At 56.9% G+C, this 18,774-nt stretch overlaps 1 protein-coding gene and 1 long non-coding RNA gene across 3 annotated transcripts; one reads left to right on the forward strand and one right to left on the reverse strand.

Annotated features, from left to right (window-relative positions):
- Nucleotides 1-2,062: 2,062 nt before the first annotated feature.
- LOC140916375 (uncharacterized) lies at nt 2,063-7,266 on the reverse strand. Of its 2 annotated transcripts, none has more exons than XM_073357960.1 (3): nt 7,132-7,266; nt 4,780-5,698; nt 2,063-3,685 (listed from the first exon to the last, which is right to left on the reverse strand). In XM_073357960.1, the coding sequence occupies exons 1-3, from the start codon at nt 7,222-7,224 to the stop codon at nt 3,510-3,512; spliced, it is 1,188 nt and encodes a 395-aa protein (XP_073214061.1). In that variant the 5' UTR covers nt 7,225-7,266; the 3' UTR covers nt 2,063-3,509. The 2 variants fall into 2 exon arrangements, with proteins under 2 accessions (XP_073214061.1, XP_073214060.1); XM_073357959.1 differs by lacking the exon at nt 7,132-7,266 and adding an exon at nt 6,264-6,495.
- LOC140916376 (uncharacterized) lies at nt 6,689-18,243 on the forward strand. The gene is made up of 3 exons (XR_012160515.1): nt 6,689-7,474; nt 12,017-12,201; nt 14,800-18,243. It is a non-coding gene; the product is annotated as an uncharacterized lncRNA (long non-coding RNA).
- Nucleotides 18,244-18,774: the final 531 nt, after the last annotated feature.

Here is an 18,774-nt window from a genome sequence, read left to right on the forward strand (position 1 = left end):
GCATGTGTGACGTGAGCTTTCCCCCCTCGCCTGCAGCCCATTCTGGGCTCAAGCCCAGCGGCAGCACGTGGCTACTGGTGGGGGCCTTGTGGCTAGAGACAGGCTGGCAGGCTCCAGGGTGGTGAGGCTGGCCCCGACCTCCACATCTCCCGCTGGCTGCCCCCTTGGAAGGCTCCTCTCCCAGCTGTTTTTGGGTCATGAAGGCCACGGGAACAAACTTGTCAGCGCCTGTGGGCAGCTCACCCTGCAAACGAAGGGCTAAGTGGCAGGCAGGAAAAAGTCTGGGCCTTGCACTGCGCTTCCCTCCCCCGCACTGCCTGGCAGGCCCATGGGATGATGAAAGGGGACCTGGAACTGGTTTTTCCTCCCTGCAGGGTTCAGCTCGGCTCACCAGGGAAGGTGAGCTGTCACTTTGGCTTGGCAGGTGCCTAGGAAGGCTGGGACAGCAAGCACCAGACCCAGCCACTCCAATGTTACAGGAAGGCTGTAGAAACACAGTTTACGCACCCACCCACATGCACGCACGCACACACACACCCCTTCCCCTGGAAATAAACCCCAGAGCCAGGGATTATACACACAACACCCAGCTGGCTTTGCCGGCCTGACTCACTGCTTAGTCAAACAGCCCACACCTTCCCTGTAAGTCGGCAGCTTGACATTTCTGAACAAGTCACTGGAGAATTTCACCAGTGCTGGAGGTTTCCCCTGGAGCCTGGCTCCTTGCCAGAGTGGCCAGCAGAGGCGAGGCAGGTGCCCTTGAACCAATAGGCCAGGAAATCCACCCCTCCCTCCCCCCAGAGCCAGGCCCGCTGGATCACCCTGGCCCACATTTGGGGGTCTCTGCCAGCAGGGAACCTGCATCCACTAAGACAGGGGAAGCTGGGAGGCTCATTAAGCATATGCCCCAGCTGTCCCTTAGCACAGAAATGCCCCCCCATTTTAAATGCCCCCTCAGGGCTGTGAGCAGTGAGGCAGAATGGAACCCCAGAGTGTGGAAGGATTTGCAGGCAGGACAAATCCCCAGCACCCAAAAGCCAAATGAATGTCCTGGAGTCCCCTGCCCAGCTGTCCTGGCACTGCCATTTCTAGCTGACACCCTGGAACAGTCACTTCAGCACCCCGCGATACTCCCCTCTCCCCCCCGCACTGGGCAGCGCCAGGGCAGATCCTTGGTGGGCTAGGAAGGACCCAATGCTCCCAGTCACTAGGCTGCCAGTGGGAGATGGGCAGCTCTCTAGGGCACAGCTGGGCCAGCCCTACAGGCTGTGACCGGCTCATCCCCTGTGCTACAGGGCTCAGCCCAGTCGAGTTTCCAGGGGCCAGAACTCACAAAGCAGCCAGCATTGCAGGACTCACCTCTGCAAGGAGCTGGATTTTACCCGTCAGGTCTGTGCAAGCCCCAGCCTTCGGAGCAGTGCGTGTATCACGGGTAATTGGCTGTGGGAGGGATGGAGACAGACCTGCTTGCTGGGCCTGGGACCTGCCAACAAGCCAGCGCTTAGTCACCACCTATTAATGCATAAGGAAACCTCAGCACCTGAGTGGAGTGAAGCTGCCTGGTAGCTTGGTTGGGGCGTTCCACTGAGCCACACACCTGGCATGGACACAGGAGCTCCGGCGGGGGGAAGCATCCTGGGCTGTAACCACCTGACAAGGGGGTCAGGACTCCTGGGCTCCATTCACAGCTCTAGAAGGGGTGGGGGGGAGGAATCTAGTGGGTAGAGAAAAGGACCAGGAGTCAAATCTCCTTGGTTCAGTTCATCTTTGGCACTGACTTGCTGTGACCAGGTCACTTCACCTCTGTGCCTTCATTTCCACATCTGTAGAATGGGGAAACAGAGGCAGAGAGTGGTGAAATAAGGGACGCATTAATGCTTGCTCTGAGTGCTGGCACTCATGGAAGATGCCGAGACAAGGCAAAGGCCGTTGCCACAGATTCCTTCACGGCTATTTTAAATAGAAATCGGCATTGAGGCTCATAATATTGACAAACAGTAAACCCTGCCATCTGCTTCTCACTCCTGGGGAGAGTTTCAAAGTAAACTCTGCAGGCTCCTGCTGCTGAGGTGTATTCATTTATTTTACATCCGATCACAATAGCGCAATGGTTTGCATATAAAGAAAAGTAACATTTCAAAGTGGGGGAGAGCTAGTGTGCCCAAGCAGAGAAATGTTAATTGACAATATACACAGAGAGGAACAGGCTCTTCTCAGAGCTGGGAGTCCCAGCAGGAAGACAAGTTCTATAAAACCCAACTAGTCTATATCCCTGCTCTCTTCCAACTCAGTGCACTTTGCAGAAGCTGCACATCAAGCCTCCTTGGCCTGCTCTTTTAGAAAGAAGGTTTCAAGTACAGCAGAGACCTGGGAATTCATAGGTGGACAAAACTCCTTGTTCTCTTTACACAAATAAGAGTTTTAGGAAGCAGCTTGGAAAGGGGGCTGCAGCAGTACCTGGTTTCCTGCTCACCCTTCAGCAGAAGGGGAACAAACAAAAATACACAGTTAAAAATGACAAGACAAATCCAGAACAGACATTGCAAATATGAAGGTTTTCGAGAGATGCAGCTGCTTTGTACAGGCACGGGAGCAGGCTGCCGACTGTGTCCCCCCGTGAGGCACGGGCTGTCTTGGGGCTATGGCAATTCCAGTAGGATTTGGAACGCTCCCTGGAAGGGTATAAAGGTAGATCCCTGGCCTTGTGCTGCTCAGCAGTATTCAGAGTCCTGAAGTCAGGCTCCCAAACAATCACGAGATTGCTTCACAAGGCATGAGATTTTACAGCGTGGGTCATTTTCTTTCCACACGCCAGTCACATTTTGGGTTAGAAATTCACTTTACAAAGAAGTGGCAGTGAGCAATCTGGGATTGCAGCCGCTGGGCCTTGAACATGCCAATACGTCATAGGAGTGGGCAGCAGAGTTACTGCCAACACACCACTGGGAAGTGATCCTACTTCAGGGCGTAAGCCAGTCCCCGACTGACTGGGTGGGGAGCGGAGCACGGCGTGACACCAGAGCCGATGGCCCAGGAGTCCCACCTACGCTGGCAATTCCGCTCTTCCTTTGAAGAAGGCTTAAAAAGGTGCTAGAAGCCTACAGAAGATGGCTTGTTTATTTGAGCTGGATTTTTTTTACAAAACGCGTCCGTCCCACTTTAACCCAGATCCACGCCAATGCTGCCCAGTCTTTACATTACAACATTATTAAAAAAAAAAATCAAACTGGAACAAAATGTATAAGCTTAAAAATCCCTTTAAAAACGCCTCCGCTCATTCTGTACAGTATTCTACACCCTGGGCTCTGCACTTCCTGGGTAGCTATTTCTATAGACCTGGCTGTGGAAGATCCAGCTGGTTTTACCTTTAAATACTGAGTGTTTGCTCTTTTCCAGACCTCACTAGTGACATAAATTAGTGGCATCAATAAGAAAATATTTTGTGGCTTCATAAATAGCGTTCAGTCTCTCCCCGCCCAGCTGCGGGTCCCCAGAGGCGGCTCTGTCCATTACATGTGTCTCTTCATGTGCAGCGCCAGGTGGTCCGACCTGGAGAAGGCCCGCTCGCACAGGTGGCACTGGAAGGGCCGGTGGCCAGTGTGTTTGCGGTAGTGACGGGTCAGCTCGTCCGAGCGGGCGAACTTCCAGCCGCAGCCATCCCAGTTGCAGTGGTAGGGCTTCTCCCCTGGGCAGAGACCAGAACAGCGTTAGCCTGCCAGCCCGGGCACTGCCCTGCCTAGGAGCCTGCTCCCAACCCCCCTGGGCAGAGACCAGAACAGCATTAGCCCGCCAGCCCGGGCACTGCCCTGCCTAGGAGCCTGCTCCCAACCCCCCTGGGCAGAGACCAGAACAGCATTAGCCCGCCAGCCCGGGCACTGCCCTGCCTAGGAGCCTGCTCCCAACCCCCCTGGGCAGAGACCAGAACAGCGTTAGCCCGCCAGCCCGGGCACTGCCCTGCCTAGGAGCCTGCTCCCAACCCCCCTGGGCAGAGACCAGAACAGCGTTAGCCTGCCAGCCCGGGCACTGCCCTGCCTAGGAGCCTGCTCCCAACCCCCCTGGGCAGAGACCAGAACAGCGTTAGCCTGCCAGCCCGGGCACTGCCCTGCCTAGGAGCCTGCTCCCAACCCCCCGGGCAGAGACCAGAACAGCATTAGCCTGCCAGCCCGGGCACTGCCCTGCCTAGGAGCCTGCTCCCAACCCCCCTGGGCAGAGACCAGAACAGCATTAGCCCGCCAGCCCGGGCACTGCCCTGCCTAGGAGCCTGCTCCCAACCCCCCTGGGCTTTCCAGCAGCCGCTCCATCTCCTTGGCTGCAAACAAGGCCCGGTGCACGCAGCCGGGCGCCGCCAGCTGCAACCGCAGCCAAGGGGGCACCGGTTCCCCGGCCCGTCCCCTCCTCAGTTTAAGGGACACAACTTTGGCTCTTTCACCCACCACTATCGCGTCCCCCCCCTCCCCAGAGCCCGCTCCTGCCCTCCCCCAAGTACTGTCCGTCCCCCGGGCCCGCTCCTGCAAAATCTCCCCAGCCGCGCCTCGTGCAGCCCATGGGAGTAACTCCGCTGCGGGGAGGAATCCGACGGCGGGGGTCGGGCCCAGCCCCTCTACGCTGCCAGCTTCCCGTCCTCTTCCCTCTGTCCCAGGGCTCCTGCGGGGCTTGGGAACTCCCACAGCCCCCCAAGGAGTGACTCGCCCCTGCCCCTGCCCCGCGGTGCGCCCCAGGAGGCGGGGAGAGGGCAGGGGCCCCCCGAGCGCCGCGGGCCCCTAGCAGGGCCAGCCTTACCGGTGTGTGTCCGCATATGCGCCTTCAGGTGCGAGCTCTTGGTGTACGTCTTGCCGCAGCCCGGGTATTCACAGTTGTGGGTGGCCGTGCGCTTCCTGGCCCAGGACCGCCGGCCCCTCTTGGGCTTGCAGTCCTCGGGGGGCGCCCCGGCGGGGAAGTAATCCAGCACGGGCGAGTTGGGGGGCGTCACCAGCATCCTGTGCAGGCCGGGGTGCGCCTTCAGCGGCTCCCGGAACACGCTGAAGTGTCCATGGAACTGGGCCGGCCCGTGGGCCGCGAAGTGGGCCGGATAGTGCTGCGGGGGCAGCGGGTAGTGTTGGGGGCCCAGGTGCGGGTGCAGGTCGCCCAGCAGGGGGCACTCCCCCGCCGGCCCCATCTCCTCGGGGGGCCCCACCCTGGCGTGGGGGAAGCCGGGGTGTGGGGGGTAGAGCTGCTCGTGCGGGGGCATCATGAGGGGCTTGTGGTCCATGGCGCCTGGCCCCAGGCACTCGCCCCCCATGCCCAGCATACAGGCCTGCTCCTCCGGCTGCTCCTTCTTGATCCGGGCCCCCGCCTGTGGCGCCCGGTGGTCGGGGGGCAGCGGCCGGGCCATGGCCGGGTGGCCCAGCCCGCCGGGGACCCGCAGCTCCGTGTACTCCCGCCGCTGCAGCTCGCAGGGGCCCGGCAGGTCGGCGGTGAGCAGCTCGGCCATGTAGCTGCGGCTGTCGGGGTAGGGGGCCCCGAACTTGTTGCCGGGCGGGTAGGAGCCGTCGCCTTCGGTGCAGCAGCTCTCCGGGGTGTCGGGCAGGGGGTAGGCGGGGCCCGCCTGCTGCGGGCTGCTGGTGTGGGCCAGGATGAAATCCAAGTCCACGAACTTGCCCAGGTCGTCCTCCTCCCTCTTGATCCCGGCGGGGCCGCCCTCCATGGCGGCGAAGCGGGGCTGCAGGGCGGGGAGACGGGGAGTCAGGGGCCGGGCGCCCCAGAACCGGAGGAGACGCTCATCCCCAAACCAGCAGAACGGGTTGCGCTCGCTGGCGAGGAGCCCCCGGAAGGGCAGGGCAGGGCGCGCCTGGCGCACCAGTGACCCCGGGCTCCCTGGAGCGGGGTCAGCTGGAGCCACCGCCCCCCCCCCGGGGGTGCTGGGCCACCCAGGGTCCCCCCATCCGCTGCCTCGTGGGAGCCCAGCTCCTGACCGCAAACCCGCCCAGCGCCCAAAGGAGTGACGGACTCCCATGCCCGGCCGCGCCCCCTCCCCGCCGCCAGCGCACCTGACAGCCGCCCCCCCCCGCCCCGCAGCGGGCCCCGGCCGCCCCCCCGCCCCAGCCCGGCCGCCCCCCCGCATTCTGCACAACCCTGGAGTTGCTGGAGACCCTACAAAAACTTCCCTGGCGCCGCCCCCAACCCTGCGGGGAGTGGCGGTACCTTGGTCCCTACAGACTCTCCCCCCCACCCGGCGCCCCCCGGCGGGCGGCGCCCCCCGGCTGGCAGCGCCCCCCGGCACCTACGTGGAGCAGCGGAGCCCGCTTCTCCTCCACGGGCAGCAGGCTGGCGAAGGAGGCGATGGGCGGCAGCGCCGCTTCCCCCACGGCCCCGGCCATAGCGCGCTGGGCTCCGGGCAGGCGAGGGGGCTCCCTCCCGGGCGGCTGGGCGCTCTCCCGGACAGCCCAGGTCTAGCGCAGCCCGGCCCGCTCCCCAGCTGTTAACATCCCCAGCGCGCCCGGATTGGCCCGCCCCTGCTTGGATATTCACAGCCCTCCGCCGCCGATTGGCCAGAGCGGCGGCGGGCCCCCCCCCCCGGTCCTTAGGCCCCGCCCTCTGGATGTGCCCCGAGCCGGGTGCTGGAAGGCGCACCGAGCCGGGCACCCGGTGGGGCGGGGGAGACCCGGGGCGGCCCCGGGCTGCGGTGCTGGGCTCCTGCCCCCCCCGCCCCGTCTTCTCCCTCGGTCCGCGCCCCGGGCCCGCTCGCCCGGCGGGCTGAGCCCGCGGCGGGAGCGGCGGAGCCGGGAGGAAAGTTGCTCCCCGGCGGGGGGCCCGCGCGGGGTTCAGGGCTCGCTGTGGGTCCCCGGGGGTGTGGAGCGCAGCGTGGCCAGCGCAGTGCCGGTGACTGTCCGGAGTCCCTGCCCTGGTGAGGCCCCACTGCACCCGGGGGCCCTGTGCCCGCCCTGGGGCCTCCCCAGGCTGAGAGCCGCCCGAGTGTAGACCCAGGGCCCGAGTCCCCAGCGCAGCAGGGTCTGCAGCTGGTGGCCCAGGACAGCCTGGCCGGGTGCTGCTGGCGGGCGGCGTTTCTCTCCCTCGGGAAGAAAACACCCCCAGCCAGGCACCTGACAGCCCAGAGAGGGGGGACTGCAGGGCAGCAGGGAAACCTCGGGCTACCTGTGAAGCCAGGAGCAGGTCACACGGAGCCCTGAAGAGACCTCCAGCCAATACAGAGCGGCCAGCTTGCGAGGACTGGCCCAGCCAAGCCATCGCTGGGAAGACACAGCCTCCCACACCTTCCTCTCTTGGCTTGAGCTGGGCTGGCCTCCCTCCAGCCAATACCAGGAATGGCTTTTTGGCTGTTGAGCTTGCCTAGAAGCGATAAGGTTTATCTCCCCAAGCCTCTCCCGCTCTGGGGCTTTCCATCTCTCCCTACCTTTCGAAGAACTTGGGGTTGAGGCCTCTGCTATTCCGGAGCCAGAAGACTCTTTAGACAGTAATAATGAAGCTACCCACACAGGTAAATGCTCACAGAGCTTCCCTGCTCCGGACCCTAAGCTACCCTACCAGTTGCTTTCCGCACTTGCCTTTAATTATCAGGGTGGAGCACTGCAATAAATGAGTGCAGGAATCCAAAGGGAAAACAACTATGCAAGTCTTTCCCCTTTTACCAAGAACGCCTGGACTCATTTCCAAAGCACGCACTGGCCTGGACATCAGCGGGCTGCTTGTTATTTCAGAATCCTGTTTTGTTATCCAGACTGAATTCCACCCGCTGGGCTAAAAGCTGGAAAGTCCTTCTCTGTCGAGCAGCAGCTTTGGCATTGGAAGGCCACGCGTGCCCGGCGTGGGCGGCTCTCCTGACCCGCCTGGCTGCTAAGCCTGTCAGCCTGAAGTCTCCTTTGTGCAGGACACTGATATGGTGGCCGCTGCTGCCCCAAGAGCTTACAGAGAACAAGACAAAATGTCCTGGAGCCAGAGGAAAGAGCAGCCTCTCCTTACCCTTGGGTTGCCCTCTTTTCCCTCCATTTGAATAGCTCGGGGATTTTCAAACTGGGGCTCAGGACCCCTCAGAGGGTCAGGAGGTTATGGCCTGGGGGGCTGTGAGCTGTCAGCCTCCACCCCGAACCCCCCTTCGCCTCCAGCATTTATAACCCAGTTAAATATAAAAAAAGTGTTTGCAATCGGTAAGGAGGGTGGCACTCAGCGGCTTGCTGTGTGAAAGGGGTCACCAGGACCAAAGTTTGAGAGCCCCTGGAATAGACTCAGCCCTGCGATATTGGCTCATTTTCAGAGGGAGAGAAAGAGCCGCCGGATGGGACTCACGTCTGTTGCCGGGGGTCTTGGCCTGTGGAGTGGTTCCCAGGTGGTTGGTATTCGTCCTGCTGGCGCGCGTTGAGAGGCCCCGCTTGAGACCAGGGCCCCGCCTGAGACCAGGGCCTCCCCTGAGACCAGGCCCTGCTGTGCTAGGTGCTGGAGAGCCCCAAATGCAGCCTCCGAGAGCCCCCTTATCGTTTGGACAGGAAGCTTTATCCCCATGGCACAGCTGGGGACGGGGTCAGTGACTCCCCTGCTGTCACACCAGGAGTCCGTGAGAGCCGGGACTCGGAACCGAGCAGGCTTGTCCAAGGCCTCCACCCCTAGAGAGAGACCAGCCTCCCTTTACATTCCTCTTACAGACCCAATGTAGTGGGCGCTGTGACTTGTGAGTGAGAAGGAGCGGGTGGGGCCCGGCTGGAGATCAGCTCAGGTCCCAGCACAGGGGGGCCCCTGCGAGTCCCTGAAGTAGGTGCTGCCCTACTGTGTGTGGGTTTCAGATGGGCCCAGCTGGGCAGGAGAGATGTAACCAGCCCTCTCTTTACAGAAGCCCAAGAGCTGCATTTGGGAAACGAGAATTATCTCTCCAGCCACTAAAACAGGCTGTAAAGAAGGGGGCATTAGACAAGATCAAACAGCAGCAAAGCAAACAGGACAGTAAAGTGGAGGGATGAATGAGGCGGTGGGGGGAGGAGAAGAAAGGGTTAAAGATTAGCTCTGCTCCTGGCAAACCTGGAAGAGCAGCTGGCAGAGGAAAGCTGGGGGCTGCTGCACAGAGGGGCGCTGGCATCGGTGGGCACTACGTCTAGCACCCGGCTGGTGCCAGGGGCCGGGCAGTGCCCGGGCGCTTGGTGAGAGACAGACCTCGTTTACAAGTGAACGAGGCAAAGGAGGCCTCAGCCCCATCTGGTGTGCCAGGAAAGTGAGGCACAAGGAAGTTCAGTGACTTGCCCAAGGTCGCCTGGGAAGTCTGTGGCATAGTTGGGGACTGGTGCCAGCCCATGACCCACCACAGTGACTTAGCCTCACACCTGGCTCCCTTGCCAGGGCGTGGCCCCTTCAGGAGTCCTTTACCCCCTGGGCCCCAGGGTGGAAAGTGGGGCAGCCCCACTAGGCCCCTGTGCCCCATTCCCTGCAGCAAGCGTTTGGGCTACAAATACTGCTGCCCAAGGGGCCACGTTCACCATCTCCCATGGGGCTAGAACCAACCGGCCCCTTGGGCTTGTTTTCTGCTAAGAAGGAGGAACTGGGGAGCCCCGAGTGGCAGCAAGGTTGGGAACTGCCCCAGCATCTGCCTTGGCCTTGGTGGGATGGGGACCTGAGGCAGGGAAGCCGCTGCCCTAGGGAAAGATGCTCTGTTCTAATAGGACTGATCCAGGGTGGGGTAAGACTAAGAGCATCAAACACGTCCCCAGTCCTGGGCCAGCCCAGCAGCACCTGGTGTCAGGGAAAGCTCCTGCCCACAAGAGGGATCCACCATCTTCCACAAAGGGGGAGACACACCAGGACTCCTCCAACTGCTTGAACCAGAGGCAGAAAGGTGGCTGCAAACACCCATGGCTTTGGGGTTGGCTGAGAGTCTCTGGGGGTGGCTCGATAAGCTAGTTATGGGGATGGATGGAGGGGTGGATAGACAGAGAGCCTCTGCTGGCGGAGATCTCTCCCCTCCATGTATGGGGGTGAAGGGATGGGTGGATCGGACAGACAGACTGGTGGTGGGGAGCTCCTTCTTCCATGTATGGGGATGGACGGGCAGACTGATGGCAGGGAGGGGATGGACGGACAGACGGAGGAAGGATGGACGGACGGACTGGTGGGGAGGGGGTGGACGGACAGACGGGCGGTAGGGAGGGCATGAAGGGATGGACGGACCGATGGAGGGTGGATGGACAGACAGGCGACGGGGAGGGGATGGAGGGATGGACGGACAGACTGAAGAGGGATGGGCAGACAGATGGAGGGTGGATGGAGGGACAGATGGAGGAGAGGGGGTGGACGGACAGACGGAGGGATGGACGGACAGGCTGGCAGCGGGAGGGATGGAGGGTGGACGGACAGACGGAGGGATGGACGGACAGACGGAGGAGAGGGGCTGGATGGACAGACAGAGGGATGGACGGACAGGCTGGCGGCGGGGAGCTCCCCACCCTCGGAGCTGAGACGCCCCCTCCTCCCGCCGCTCCCCCGGGAGCTGTGCCCGATCCCCGGGGAGCCCTGGGTTAAGTCCCGGGGCCCCGCAGCCCGGCCCGCCGCAGAGCAAAGCGGAACTCCCGGGAGATTCAGCCCAGCCCGGAGCCGCCGGCTCTTATCGGCTCCCGGCAGCTTTCCCCCCGCTGCCGGGACAAACACAATGTTATCAGGCCAGGCGAGATTCGCTCGCTGCGGCCTCCAGCGCGGGGCCCCCCGGCTGCGCCCTCCGCCGGGCCGCTGGACTGCGGGGGGCGCCCCAGGAACCGGCCCCGCGGCCAGGTGCCGGGCCGCCCGCCCCAGCGGGTTCGCGGCCGGGGGCTGGGCGATCACAGCCTTCGCTATGCCCGGGCACAGACTTCAACCCACCCCGGGCAGGCCGCGCGAGGGACGCCCCGCCAGCCACTCCCCAGTGCCGCCGGCGGGACTCCCGGCCACTGGAACCCCGGCTGCCCTTCACCCTGCGCGGGGAGCCGCCCCGCGCGCCGGGGCTGGTTTATTTATGTTGATCTCAAGGCCTTTTCTCCTCGGTGGCTTTTAGATTTGTTGTTAATGGACAGGAAATTCCCGGGAGGGACCGATGTGAACAAATCTTGTCCCGCTCCTAACTGGGGAGGGGCGGGGGCCGGTGCCTGCCCTCCAAGAGCCTTTGCCAGGAGAGAAGCCCTCAGAGGCCGGTTCTTCTGGGCAGCCCCCTCCCCTGCAAACAAGGTGTTCAGGGGGCTCCTGGGGACCCGCAGCCCCGCAAGCAGCGCTATCAGCGGTATTTAACGTTTTCTTAATTAAATGAAGAAATACCCAGCCATGATCTTGTTCATAATCATTAGCATTTATACCTAATGTTGCATCTTCTCCGCCTGTGGCAAAGGGTCATTTACCCAACTCCCTTGTGAGGGGTCCAAAGCATCCATAAGAATTGACACCAGGAATATCAGGCCCAGATATCCTTCCTTCTCCGCCTCCTAGGGCTCAGACCCTCAGGGTTATTTTCTAGGACTAAGAAGAGCCATTGCTCTTTGCAAGGAAAACTTAACACAAGAGAAACTAGTGCACAGATTCTCCTCCTATGCACACACTCAGACACACAACAGCCTGTCACACACACACACACTTTAAATTTAGCTCATTTCAAGGAGGCTTCATTGGTGTGACAAGGATGGAAGTGTTGCCCATGCACAAACTCACTCACACAACTGTGCACATCAATGCACACTCACGCATGCCCGCGCACACACAGAGATGTGTCCTCCCCTCTAGGCTGCCTGCTCCCCTGGGGGCAGGTCTGCTTTGATCTCTGTCTGGCCCGGCTTGCACAAGTTCTGCCCTCTTCTCTCAGGCTGGAGGCCGGCTTGTTGTGGGGCTCTCTCGGCCCTTCGCCTTTCTCTTTTATACCCACTATTTTTAACTCTGCCTACGCAAATCCCAGATCCGGAATGAGCAGCGGCCCAGGGCCAAGGGGAAATGGACTTGGTGCAAATTTCCTGCCCTTTTTACCTCTCTTCCTCTATTACACGCTAACGACAACGTTTTTTTCCCCACTTAACTTTCACTGTTACAGGAACCCTGAAAGCAGCAGGCTGTGTGCGAGCAGGCAGGAGGGCCCAGGCGGCACTGATGGACAGGAGGTTACGCCAGCCATGCCAGGTTTTGATGGCTCAAGGGGACCAGTGGATGTTTTACATGGGTGAGACCAGGGCCCTGCTGGGAGAAGCAGGGGGGAGTGGACATTCTCAGCTGCAACAGGTACAGCCAACCTCCTCACTACCACGCCCTCAAACACCCAGCAACATGCACACGCAGCCGCCCCACCCATGGCCTCCCAGGCCCAAGGACGCTCGCAAGGCCATCGCCCGGGAATGCACGCAGGAACATGCTCAGGCTCACGCCTGTGAACAGAAACATACATGCTGGCCTGCAAACACATTGCCTCCTCGCACATTCCTCGTACATTCAGACCCCCCCCGTGAAGGCTGGTCTGACACGTGCCAAGGGACACGCAGGGTTCAGAAATGATTAGCATTGCAGCCGGGCACGATCCAAGCATCCCTGGGCTGGGAGCTGCACAGACGGAGTGAGGGACAGGGTCCGACCTAGCTGTCCCAGCGGAGCCCGGGTTTGTCACGGTGACACCTGAAAGGGTTTGAGGGAAAATGGGACAGGTGCCCTGTTCTGTTTCTCTATGATGAACAGCATTGCCAGCCCCAAGTGTTCAAAAATCATGAGATCAGCTTTAAAACCATGAGATGATGTCAGAGTGGTGGGTTTGGTTTCTTTTTATTGGCCTTCTGCTTTTGGAGCTTCTAGGGTGCATGGGGGTCACATTTTGAGGCTTTCTCCACAGCCACAAGGGCTAGAAGCGTACTTTTCCTTTAAGACTGAAGGCTGAAATCATCACGTGCCCACGTGACTCCAGGACCTGGGGCTTGAAGGAAACCAATAATTATCACGTGACTCATGACAAAATCATGAGAGTTGGCACCGCTGGAGGAACAGAAAAGGCTGGAAAGAGGGGGGATTTTCCCAGCTTTTCCCCCAACCTCGTGATCTGGTCTCCCCTGGTTTTGCTGGGGGGTTCAGAGGGATATACTGGGCACTCTTTCATCCCGCCCCTGAACGTATGTGTGTGGGGAAGGGTTGGGAACCTTTAACAAAGCTGCTCTTTCTCCCAGATGTTTATTAGGTGTTATAGTTAAAGAGGAGTTACCAAAAACAAAGTGTTTTAAACAGTCCGACTAACGTGCCAGTCCCCTCTCCGCTGTTCAGTCGCGTGTCCCTTGTGTTATTTATAACTTGACTCTTTCTCCAGTTACCATAGTGTCTTCCAGGGTAGATAAGACCTGATTTGTAATGTAAAAAACAAGCCGAAAAGAAGACTCGCCAAATTAACACCAAACCTATTGCCCCTTCCAGGCCTCCTTCCTATGGGAACAAAAAGGGGAACAGCCCAGTTCCTCAAAGGTATTTAGGCTCCTAAACTCCAAAACCCGGTTTAGGTGCCTTTCGCTTCAGGGCACAGTGCACATCCCATCCCTTCTTGCAAGGGTTTGCCGAGGGGCTTGGAGAGCTGCCTGTTTGCTTTGGGGAATGTCTTTGTGATTTTCAAATAGTGGGTGTGATACTGGGCAACACAGACAGGCCCTGTGATGCTGCATTGGCTGCATTTAGAAAAGTAATATCTAGCCAAGGGTATGCAGCGTGTTGTGGCCGTGTCAGTCCCAGGACATCAGCAGGACAAGGGGGTGCGGGGAGGGGCCATATCTTTTATTGGACCAGCTTTGGTTGGGGAGAGAGACCAGCTTTCAAGCTTCCGCAGCTTCTGCAGTCAAGAGTTCTCTGTACTATAAACAACAGTGAAATTCAGCCCTGTGCAGTCAGTGAGGGCTCATCTGCATGTGGAAATGGACCAGAACAGCTAATGCAGAATAAGTCATTTGATCCAGGAATGATTGGTGTGCTTCCAAAAAGGATAATGATTCTGGAATAACATCACTTTTATTCTGGAATAGCGTGTCCACACAGAGATCTATTCCGAAGAGCTGTTCTGGTCAGTTTCCCCATGTAGACAAACCCTCATGTGTTATTAACGCCCATGCAGCAGTGCCTGTGTCCTGTGCTGACTCTGAAACATGATAGGAAGAGTTAGACGCTGTTGCACAAAGACATTCTGTGGGTAGGAGCTTTGAGCTGATGGGATTTTTTGTAACCCTGCATCTCCTTATTTGTCATTGTATTATAAACACTGTGTCAAATCGGTGTGCGCGCAGGCTGTGTGTAGCATACAGACAATTAAAGAAATCACCCAACACACTAATGGTACATCAGAACCATATGCACACCCACACAGAACACCCATACAATCAGCCCCATGCAACATGGTGCTACTGATGGTAATGAAAGACAACAGACACATAACACATTTGGATACCCTGTAGCGACACACTGCATACAGACAGACACGCAATCCACACATTTATCCACACACAGCGTCCACCAGACACAGGGCAACACTCAGCCTCACAAAAGCACACTGAAATTTGAAAGGTCCGTTCTTGGGAGCAAGCTGCTTTCATGTGGCTTTACATAAAGCTTTCTCATTGTGTTCCAGGAAGTGGCATTTAATTATCCAGCTTTCATATTAGTAAATAGGCTTGCGACACATCACAAAAGGAACTTTTTTCCTAAAGTCTGCTCATGTACTGCCCTGATTAGCTACTCTCCTGGGGACGCCAGTTCCAAAATAGACCCGCTTACTTGTTAGAAATAATAAAAGGGGGATAAATTAGGAATAGAGATAATCTGATTTCAAGCCCAATTCCTCCTTTTGTTCTGTGCCTCCCGCAGCTACAGGGTTCGGAGTGGAGGTTTGTTTCTTATTGGCACTCGCCTCCTTTGGAAATGACCTTCTCTGATGAAACAGTTTGTGACGTGAGTTCATCAGGACGGCGTCTCTGCAGGGACTTTGGGGAGAGGACCTCAGAGTGCTCCATTCCTCGAACTAGGCTTCACTGGATCATCCATATAAACCATATGCATCCGTTTGCTAATTAGCACCTTTCTTTGCAGGGAATAACTGAGGGGCTTTGGTTTCACACTGGTTCACATTCTGAGCTCCCCCCTCACACACACTCTGGATTTACACTGGGGTGAGTGAAAGCAGGATCTGGCCTACTGGGTGCAAAGGAGTTAGGAAGCAGGTGTAAACAGCAAACCCAATGAGCAGTCAGCGGGGAAGGGCGGTCCGCCACCACCCTACCCTTCCCACCCGGGCAGAGTGAGCACAAAAGGCCAGCACAGGAGCACGGCGGCCTGGGACGCCCACCCGGCACTGGTGAAAGTGACCACACAGAGTGCAGGGCAGTGGCACATCGGGCCGTGGGTGTGCAAAGCCAGCGGCGTCTCGCCACATTCAGCCTGGTGGCAACACCCAGAGACCAGTGGCCGTGGCCTCTCACTCCAGGATTTACAGCCGCCTGAGCGAGAGTAGAACTGGGCTCCGCGGAGCCACACGGGGCATGATTTGGGCCCTAATTATTTCCCCAAAGCAGCCTCAGGAGCCAGTGTGGTTTTTCAGAGAATCTTCCCTCCCCCTGCTTTCCTCTAGTAGCCAGAGAGCGGAGCGGTGTGTGTTTGGGTTGTGTGTGTCTTCCAACCGCAACAAATATTTCATTCAATTTCTCTAACCCCCTTGGCTGTGGTATTTAAACAGCAGGCGTGGTCCTGGCACTCCTCGCCAAAACCAACACTCGCTTCAGACCAGATAACCCTGCAAGCAAACAAGCCACCGAGGCCATGCCAAGCTGCAGCGGAAACCTGATGGGGCAGCTGCCAGGGGGCAAAGAGGGGCAGAATCCACCTGAGCCTGCCTGGGGATGGGATTGGGGGAGAGTGACCAGATAGCAAGTGTGACAAATTGGGACCTGTTTTTTGGGGGGGAAAGGGGGAAATTGGGACACTTCTTTTGTGGGGGTACAGTTGCTTATGTAAGACCAAGCCCCTAATATCGGGACTGTCAAGATACCGTAGACCAGGGCCCGAGAGGAGGCAGAAGCAGAACAGGGACATAACTGGGTGCTGGACAAGGCAGTTGAAGAGCTGGTGTGTTTTCAAGAGCTCCTCAAAGCAAGTGTTGCAAAACAAAAAGTGAAAATGAAACCTCATTGTCGGTGTGGAGGAGTCTGGCGTTTCGGGCAGAACTTTATTGTGATTGTTAATAATCATTTCTTATTAACTAGCGCTGGTTGACATGTTTTGGTCAAAAAGTTGGAGGCTTTTTACTTTGAAAATGGCTTTTCCATCACGCCAACCGTTGTTGATTTTTGCATTTTGTTTGAATTTGTGTGTTTTTTTCCATGACAATTTTCAAAATGAATATTTGTGTTTCGTTAAAAAAAATGTCGTTTTAGGTTTTATATTTCAAGGTGTTTCTGTTCTCTGCCCCCTCCCTCCTTTGTTTCTCCTTGTTTTGATTCCCACCCACCCCCTCCCCCGAAAAAGAGCAGGGGAATAAAAGGGAGAAAAAGTGGAGAAACCATCTTCCAACACCTGGGTTTTTTTAAAGTCCAATCTGCAACTAAACACATTTTACTTTATTTCGTTTCAAGCTTTTGTAATCAAAGAAATGAAAAGCCCGGGGACAGAAGCTGAGTGAGATGGCAGCCATGACATTCTTTTTAAATTGGTCACAGAAATGGAATTCTATTTTGGACCAAACGGCTTAATGATGATGACCAATCAGTGTGTCCCATGCGTTTGTGGTCACGCCCAGAGCGCCCCCCCGCTGTACATGGCGAGACACTGCCTGCCCCGATGAGCTCACAGTCTAAGGACGGACAGACAGCCAAACAGGCCAGAGAAGAGGGATTCTCTATCCCAGCCACCCAGACAGCCCAGCAGAAGCAGGAGGTGAAGGTGAAGAGCAGCAGGGCTCTGCAGGTGAAGTCACTTTCAGAGCTTTCCATTGCAACCTGGAAGCAATGGTGCAAAGCAGGTAGCTGAGATCAAATCAAGGTATTGCCAGTCCCCAGCATGGCCACACGCCCCACACAGATCGCTCGCTCTGAACACAGATTTTTTTCTTTTTGATCAAGTTCAAAACCTGTGTGCCTCAAATGATGTCACTGAGGCACATTGCCAGCAGAGCGTGAAGTGTATTGGGGGATATTTATAAACCCTGCCAGGCTTGTTCCTTCCCAGGTGTTTGCAGAAGTTGCACCTACCGTCACCAAGTTAAACACCCGGCACAGATTAGATCTGGGGAGTCCCAGACCATGCAAACAAGACGCTTGGCTGGAGCAAATCTCCCAGGACCACTCCTGAGTCAGGGGAGTTAGAGAAAGTGGAAACAGGTTCCTTATCTGGATGTTATCTCTGTCCTGTCCCGAAGCTCTCTTGAGCTTTCTCTGGGGGTTAAAGGAAGAGGCAGGTTTCCAGGAAGAGTATTAACACCGGCATTCCTGGCATTTTCACACTGACGGATCCCAGGGGCACTATGGCCAATGCTGGTGAGCTCACAATACTCAGTGTTTGCATAAAGCCCCAGAGATAAGTGATGTAGGTGAGAATCTTGGCTTTCATTGTTTTCCAAAAGTAACTTTCCAGGCCTTATAGCTGTGGAGAAAAGCTTCCAAACATGACTCATGTGTGAGCCAACAGGTCAGAGAGCAGCAGACAGAAAGAATAGATAGTCTTTACAAAATCTCATGATTTTGAGGCTAATCTCAGGATTTCTGACCATTTGGGGTTGGTGGTACTGCCTGGGACCAATGCTACGCTCAGCGAGGAATGCAGCCCTCGCCCCAGGGATGAATGTGGTTGCTTTTTCACAGTCCCAGGCAAACCCATAGAACAGCTGTAAGAGACCTACCCACTTCAGGGGAGGTGGTAGGTGAATGGTCTAAACTGCAACCTGGCCAGGCTGCTGGGACTGACGCCGCTTCTCTGGTAGGAGTGATTTCATGGGGATGATCTCGCATTGGCACCTAGAGCCACGGCACACAGAGTATAGTCATGGTGCCTCGGCTCAGGTCCTCAGCTCAGGGAAATCAATGTGGCCCCATTGGAGACAACTAAGCTACACCAATGTACAGCAGCTGAGGATCTGTCCCAGTCCATTATACTGTATTTTTGACTCTCTGTGTTTTTAATTATTGTTAGAGTGTTTCTATCACAAATAAACAAGTCATGGTCCTTATCTGACCCCATCACTTCAGCATGTGAGCACCTCACAATCTTCAGTGTATTTATCCTCACTCAGGTTTCAGAGTAGCAGCCGTGTTAGTCTGTATTCGCAAAAAGAAAAGGAGTACTTGTGGCACCTTAGAGACTAACCAATGTATGTGAGCATGAGCTTTCATGAGCTACAGCTCACTTCATCGGATGCATTCCATTCATCAGAATGCATCCGATGAAGTGAGCTGTAGCTCACAAAAGCTTATGCTCAAATAAGTTGGTTAGCCTCTAAGGTGCCACAAGTCCTCCTTTTCTTTATCCTCACTCACTGAGTCCTGTGAAGCAGGGTGGTGTTATTATCCTCCTTGTACAGATAGGAGCTGAGAAACATGGAGTCTGTGGCAAAGCAGGGAATTGAACTCAGGTCTAGAGGGGAAGTGACGACAGCTAAAAAACACAAAATAAATTAATGTAGCAAATAAAAGAAAGGGGAAATTGACAGTAATGAATGTAAATCAGATGCTAGGAATTGTAGAACATTGATAAAGGAAGCAAAAGAACACAACCAGAACTCTATGGTCACCAGAGTTAAGGAAAGTAAGAATGAGATTTTTTAAATATATTTTGGAAGAATCCTGACAACAGTAT

This window comes from Lepidochelys kempii, chromosome 8 (genome assembly GCF_965140265.1).
Source record: "Lepidochelys kempii isolate rLepKem1 chromosome 8, rLepKem1.hap2, whole genome shotgun sequence".
Taxonomy (NCBI): domain Eukaryota; kingdom Metazoa; phylum Chordata; order Testudines; family Cheloniidae; genus Lepidochelys; species Lepidochelys kempii.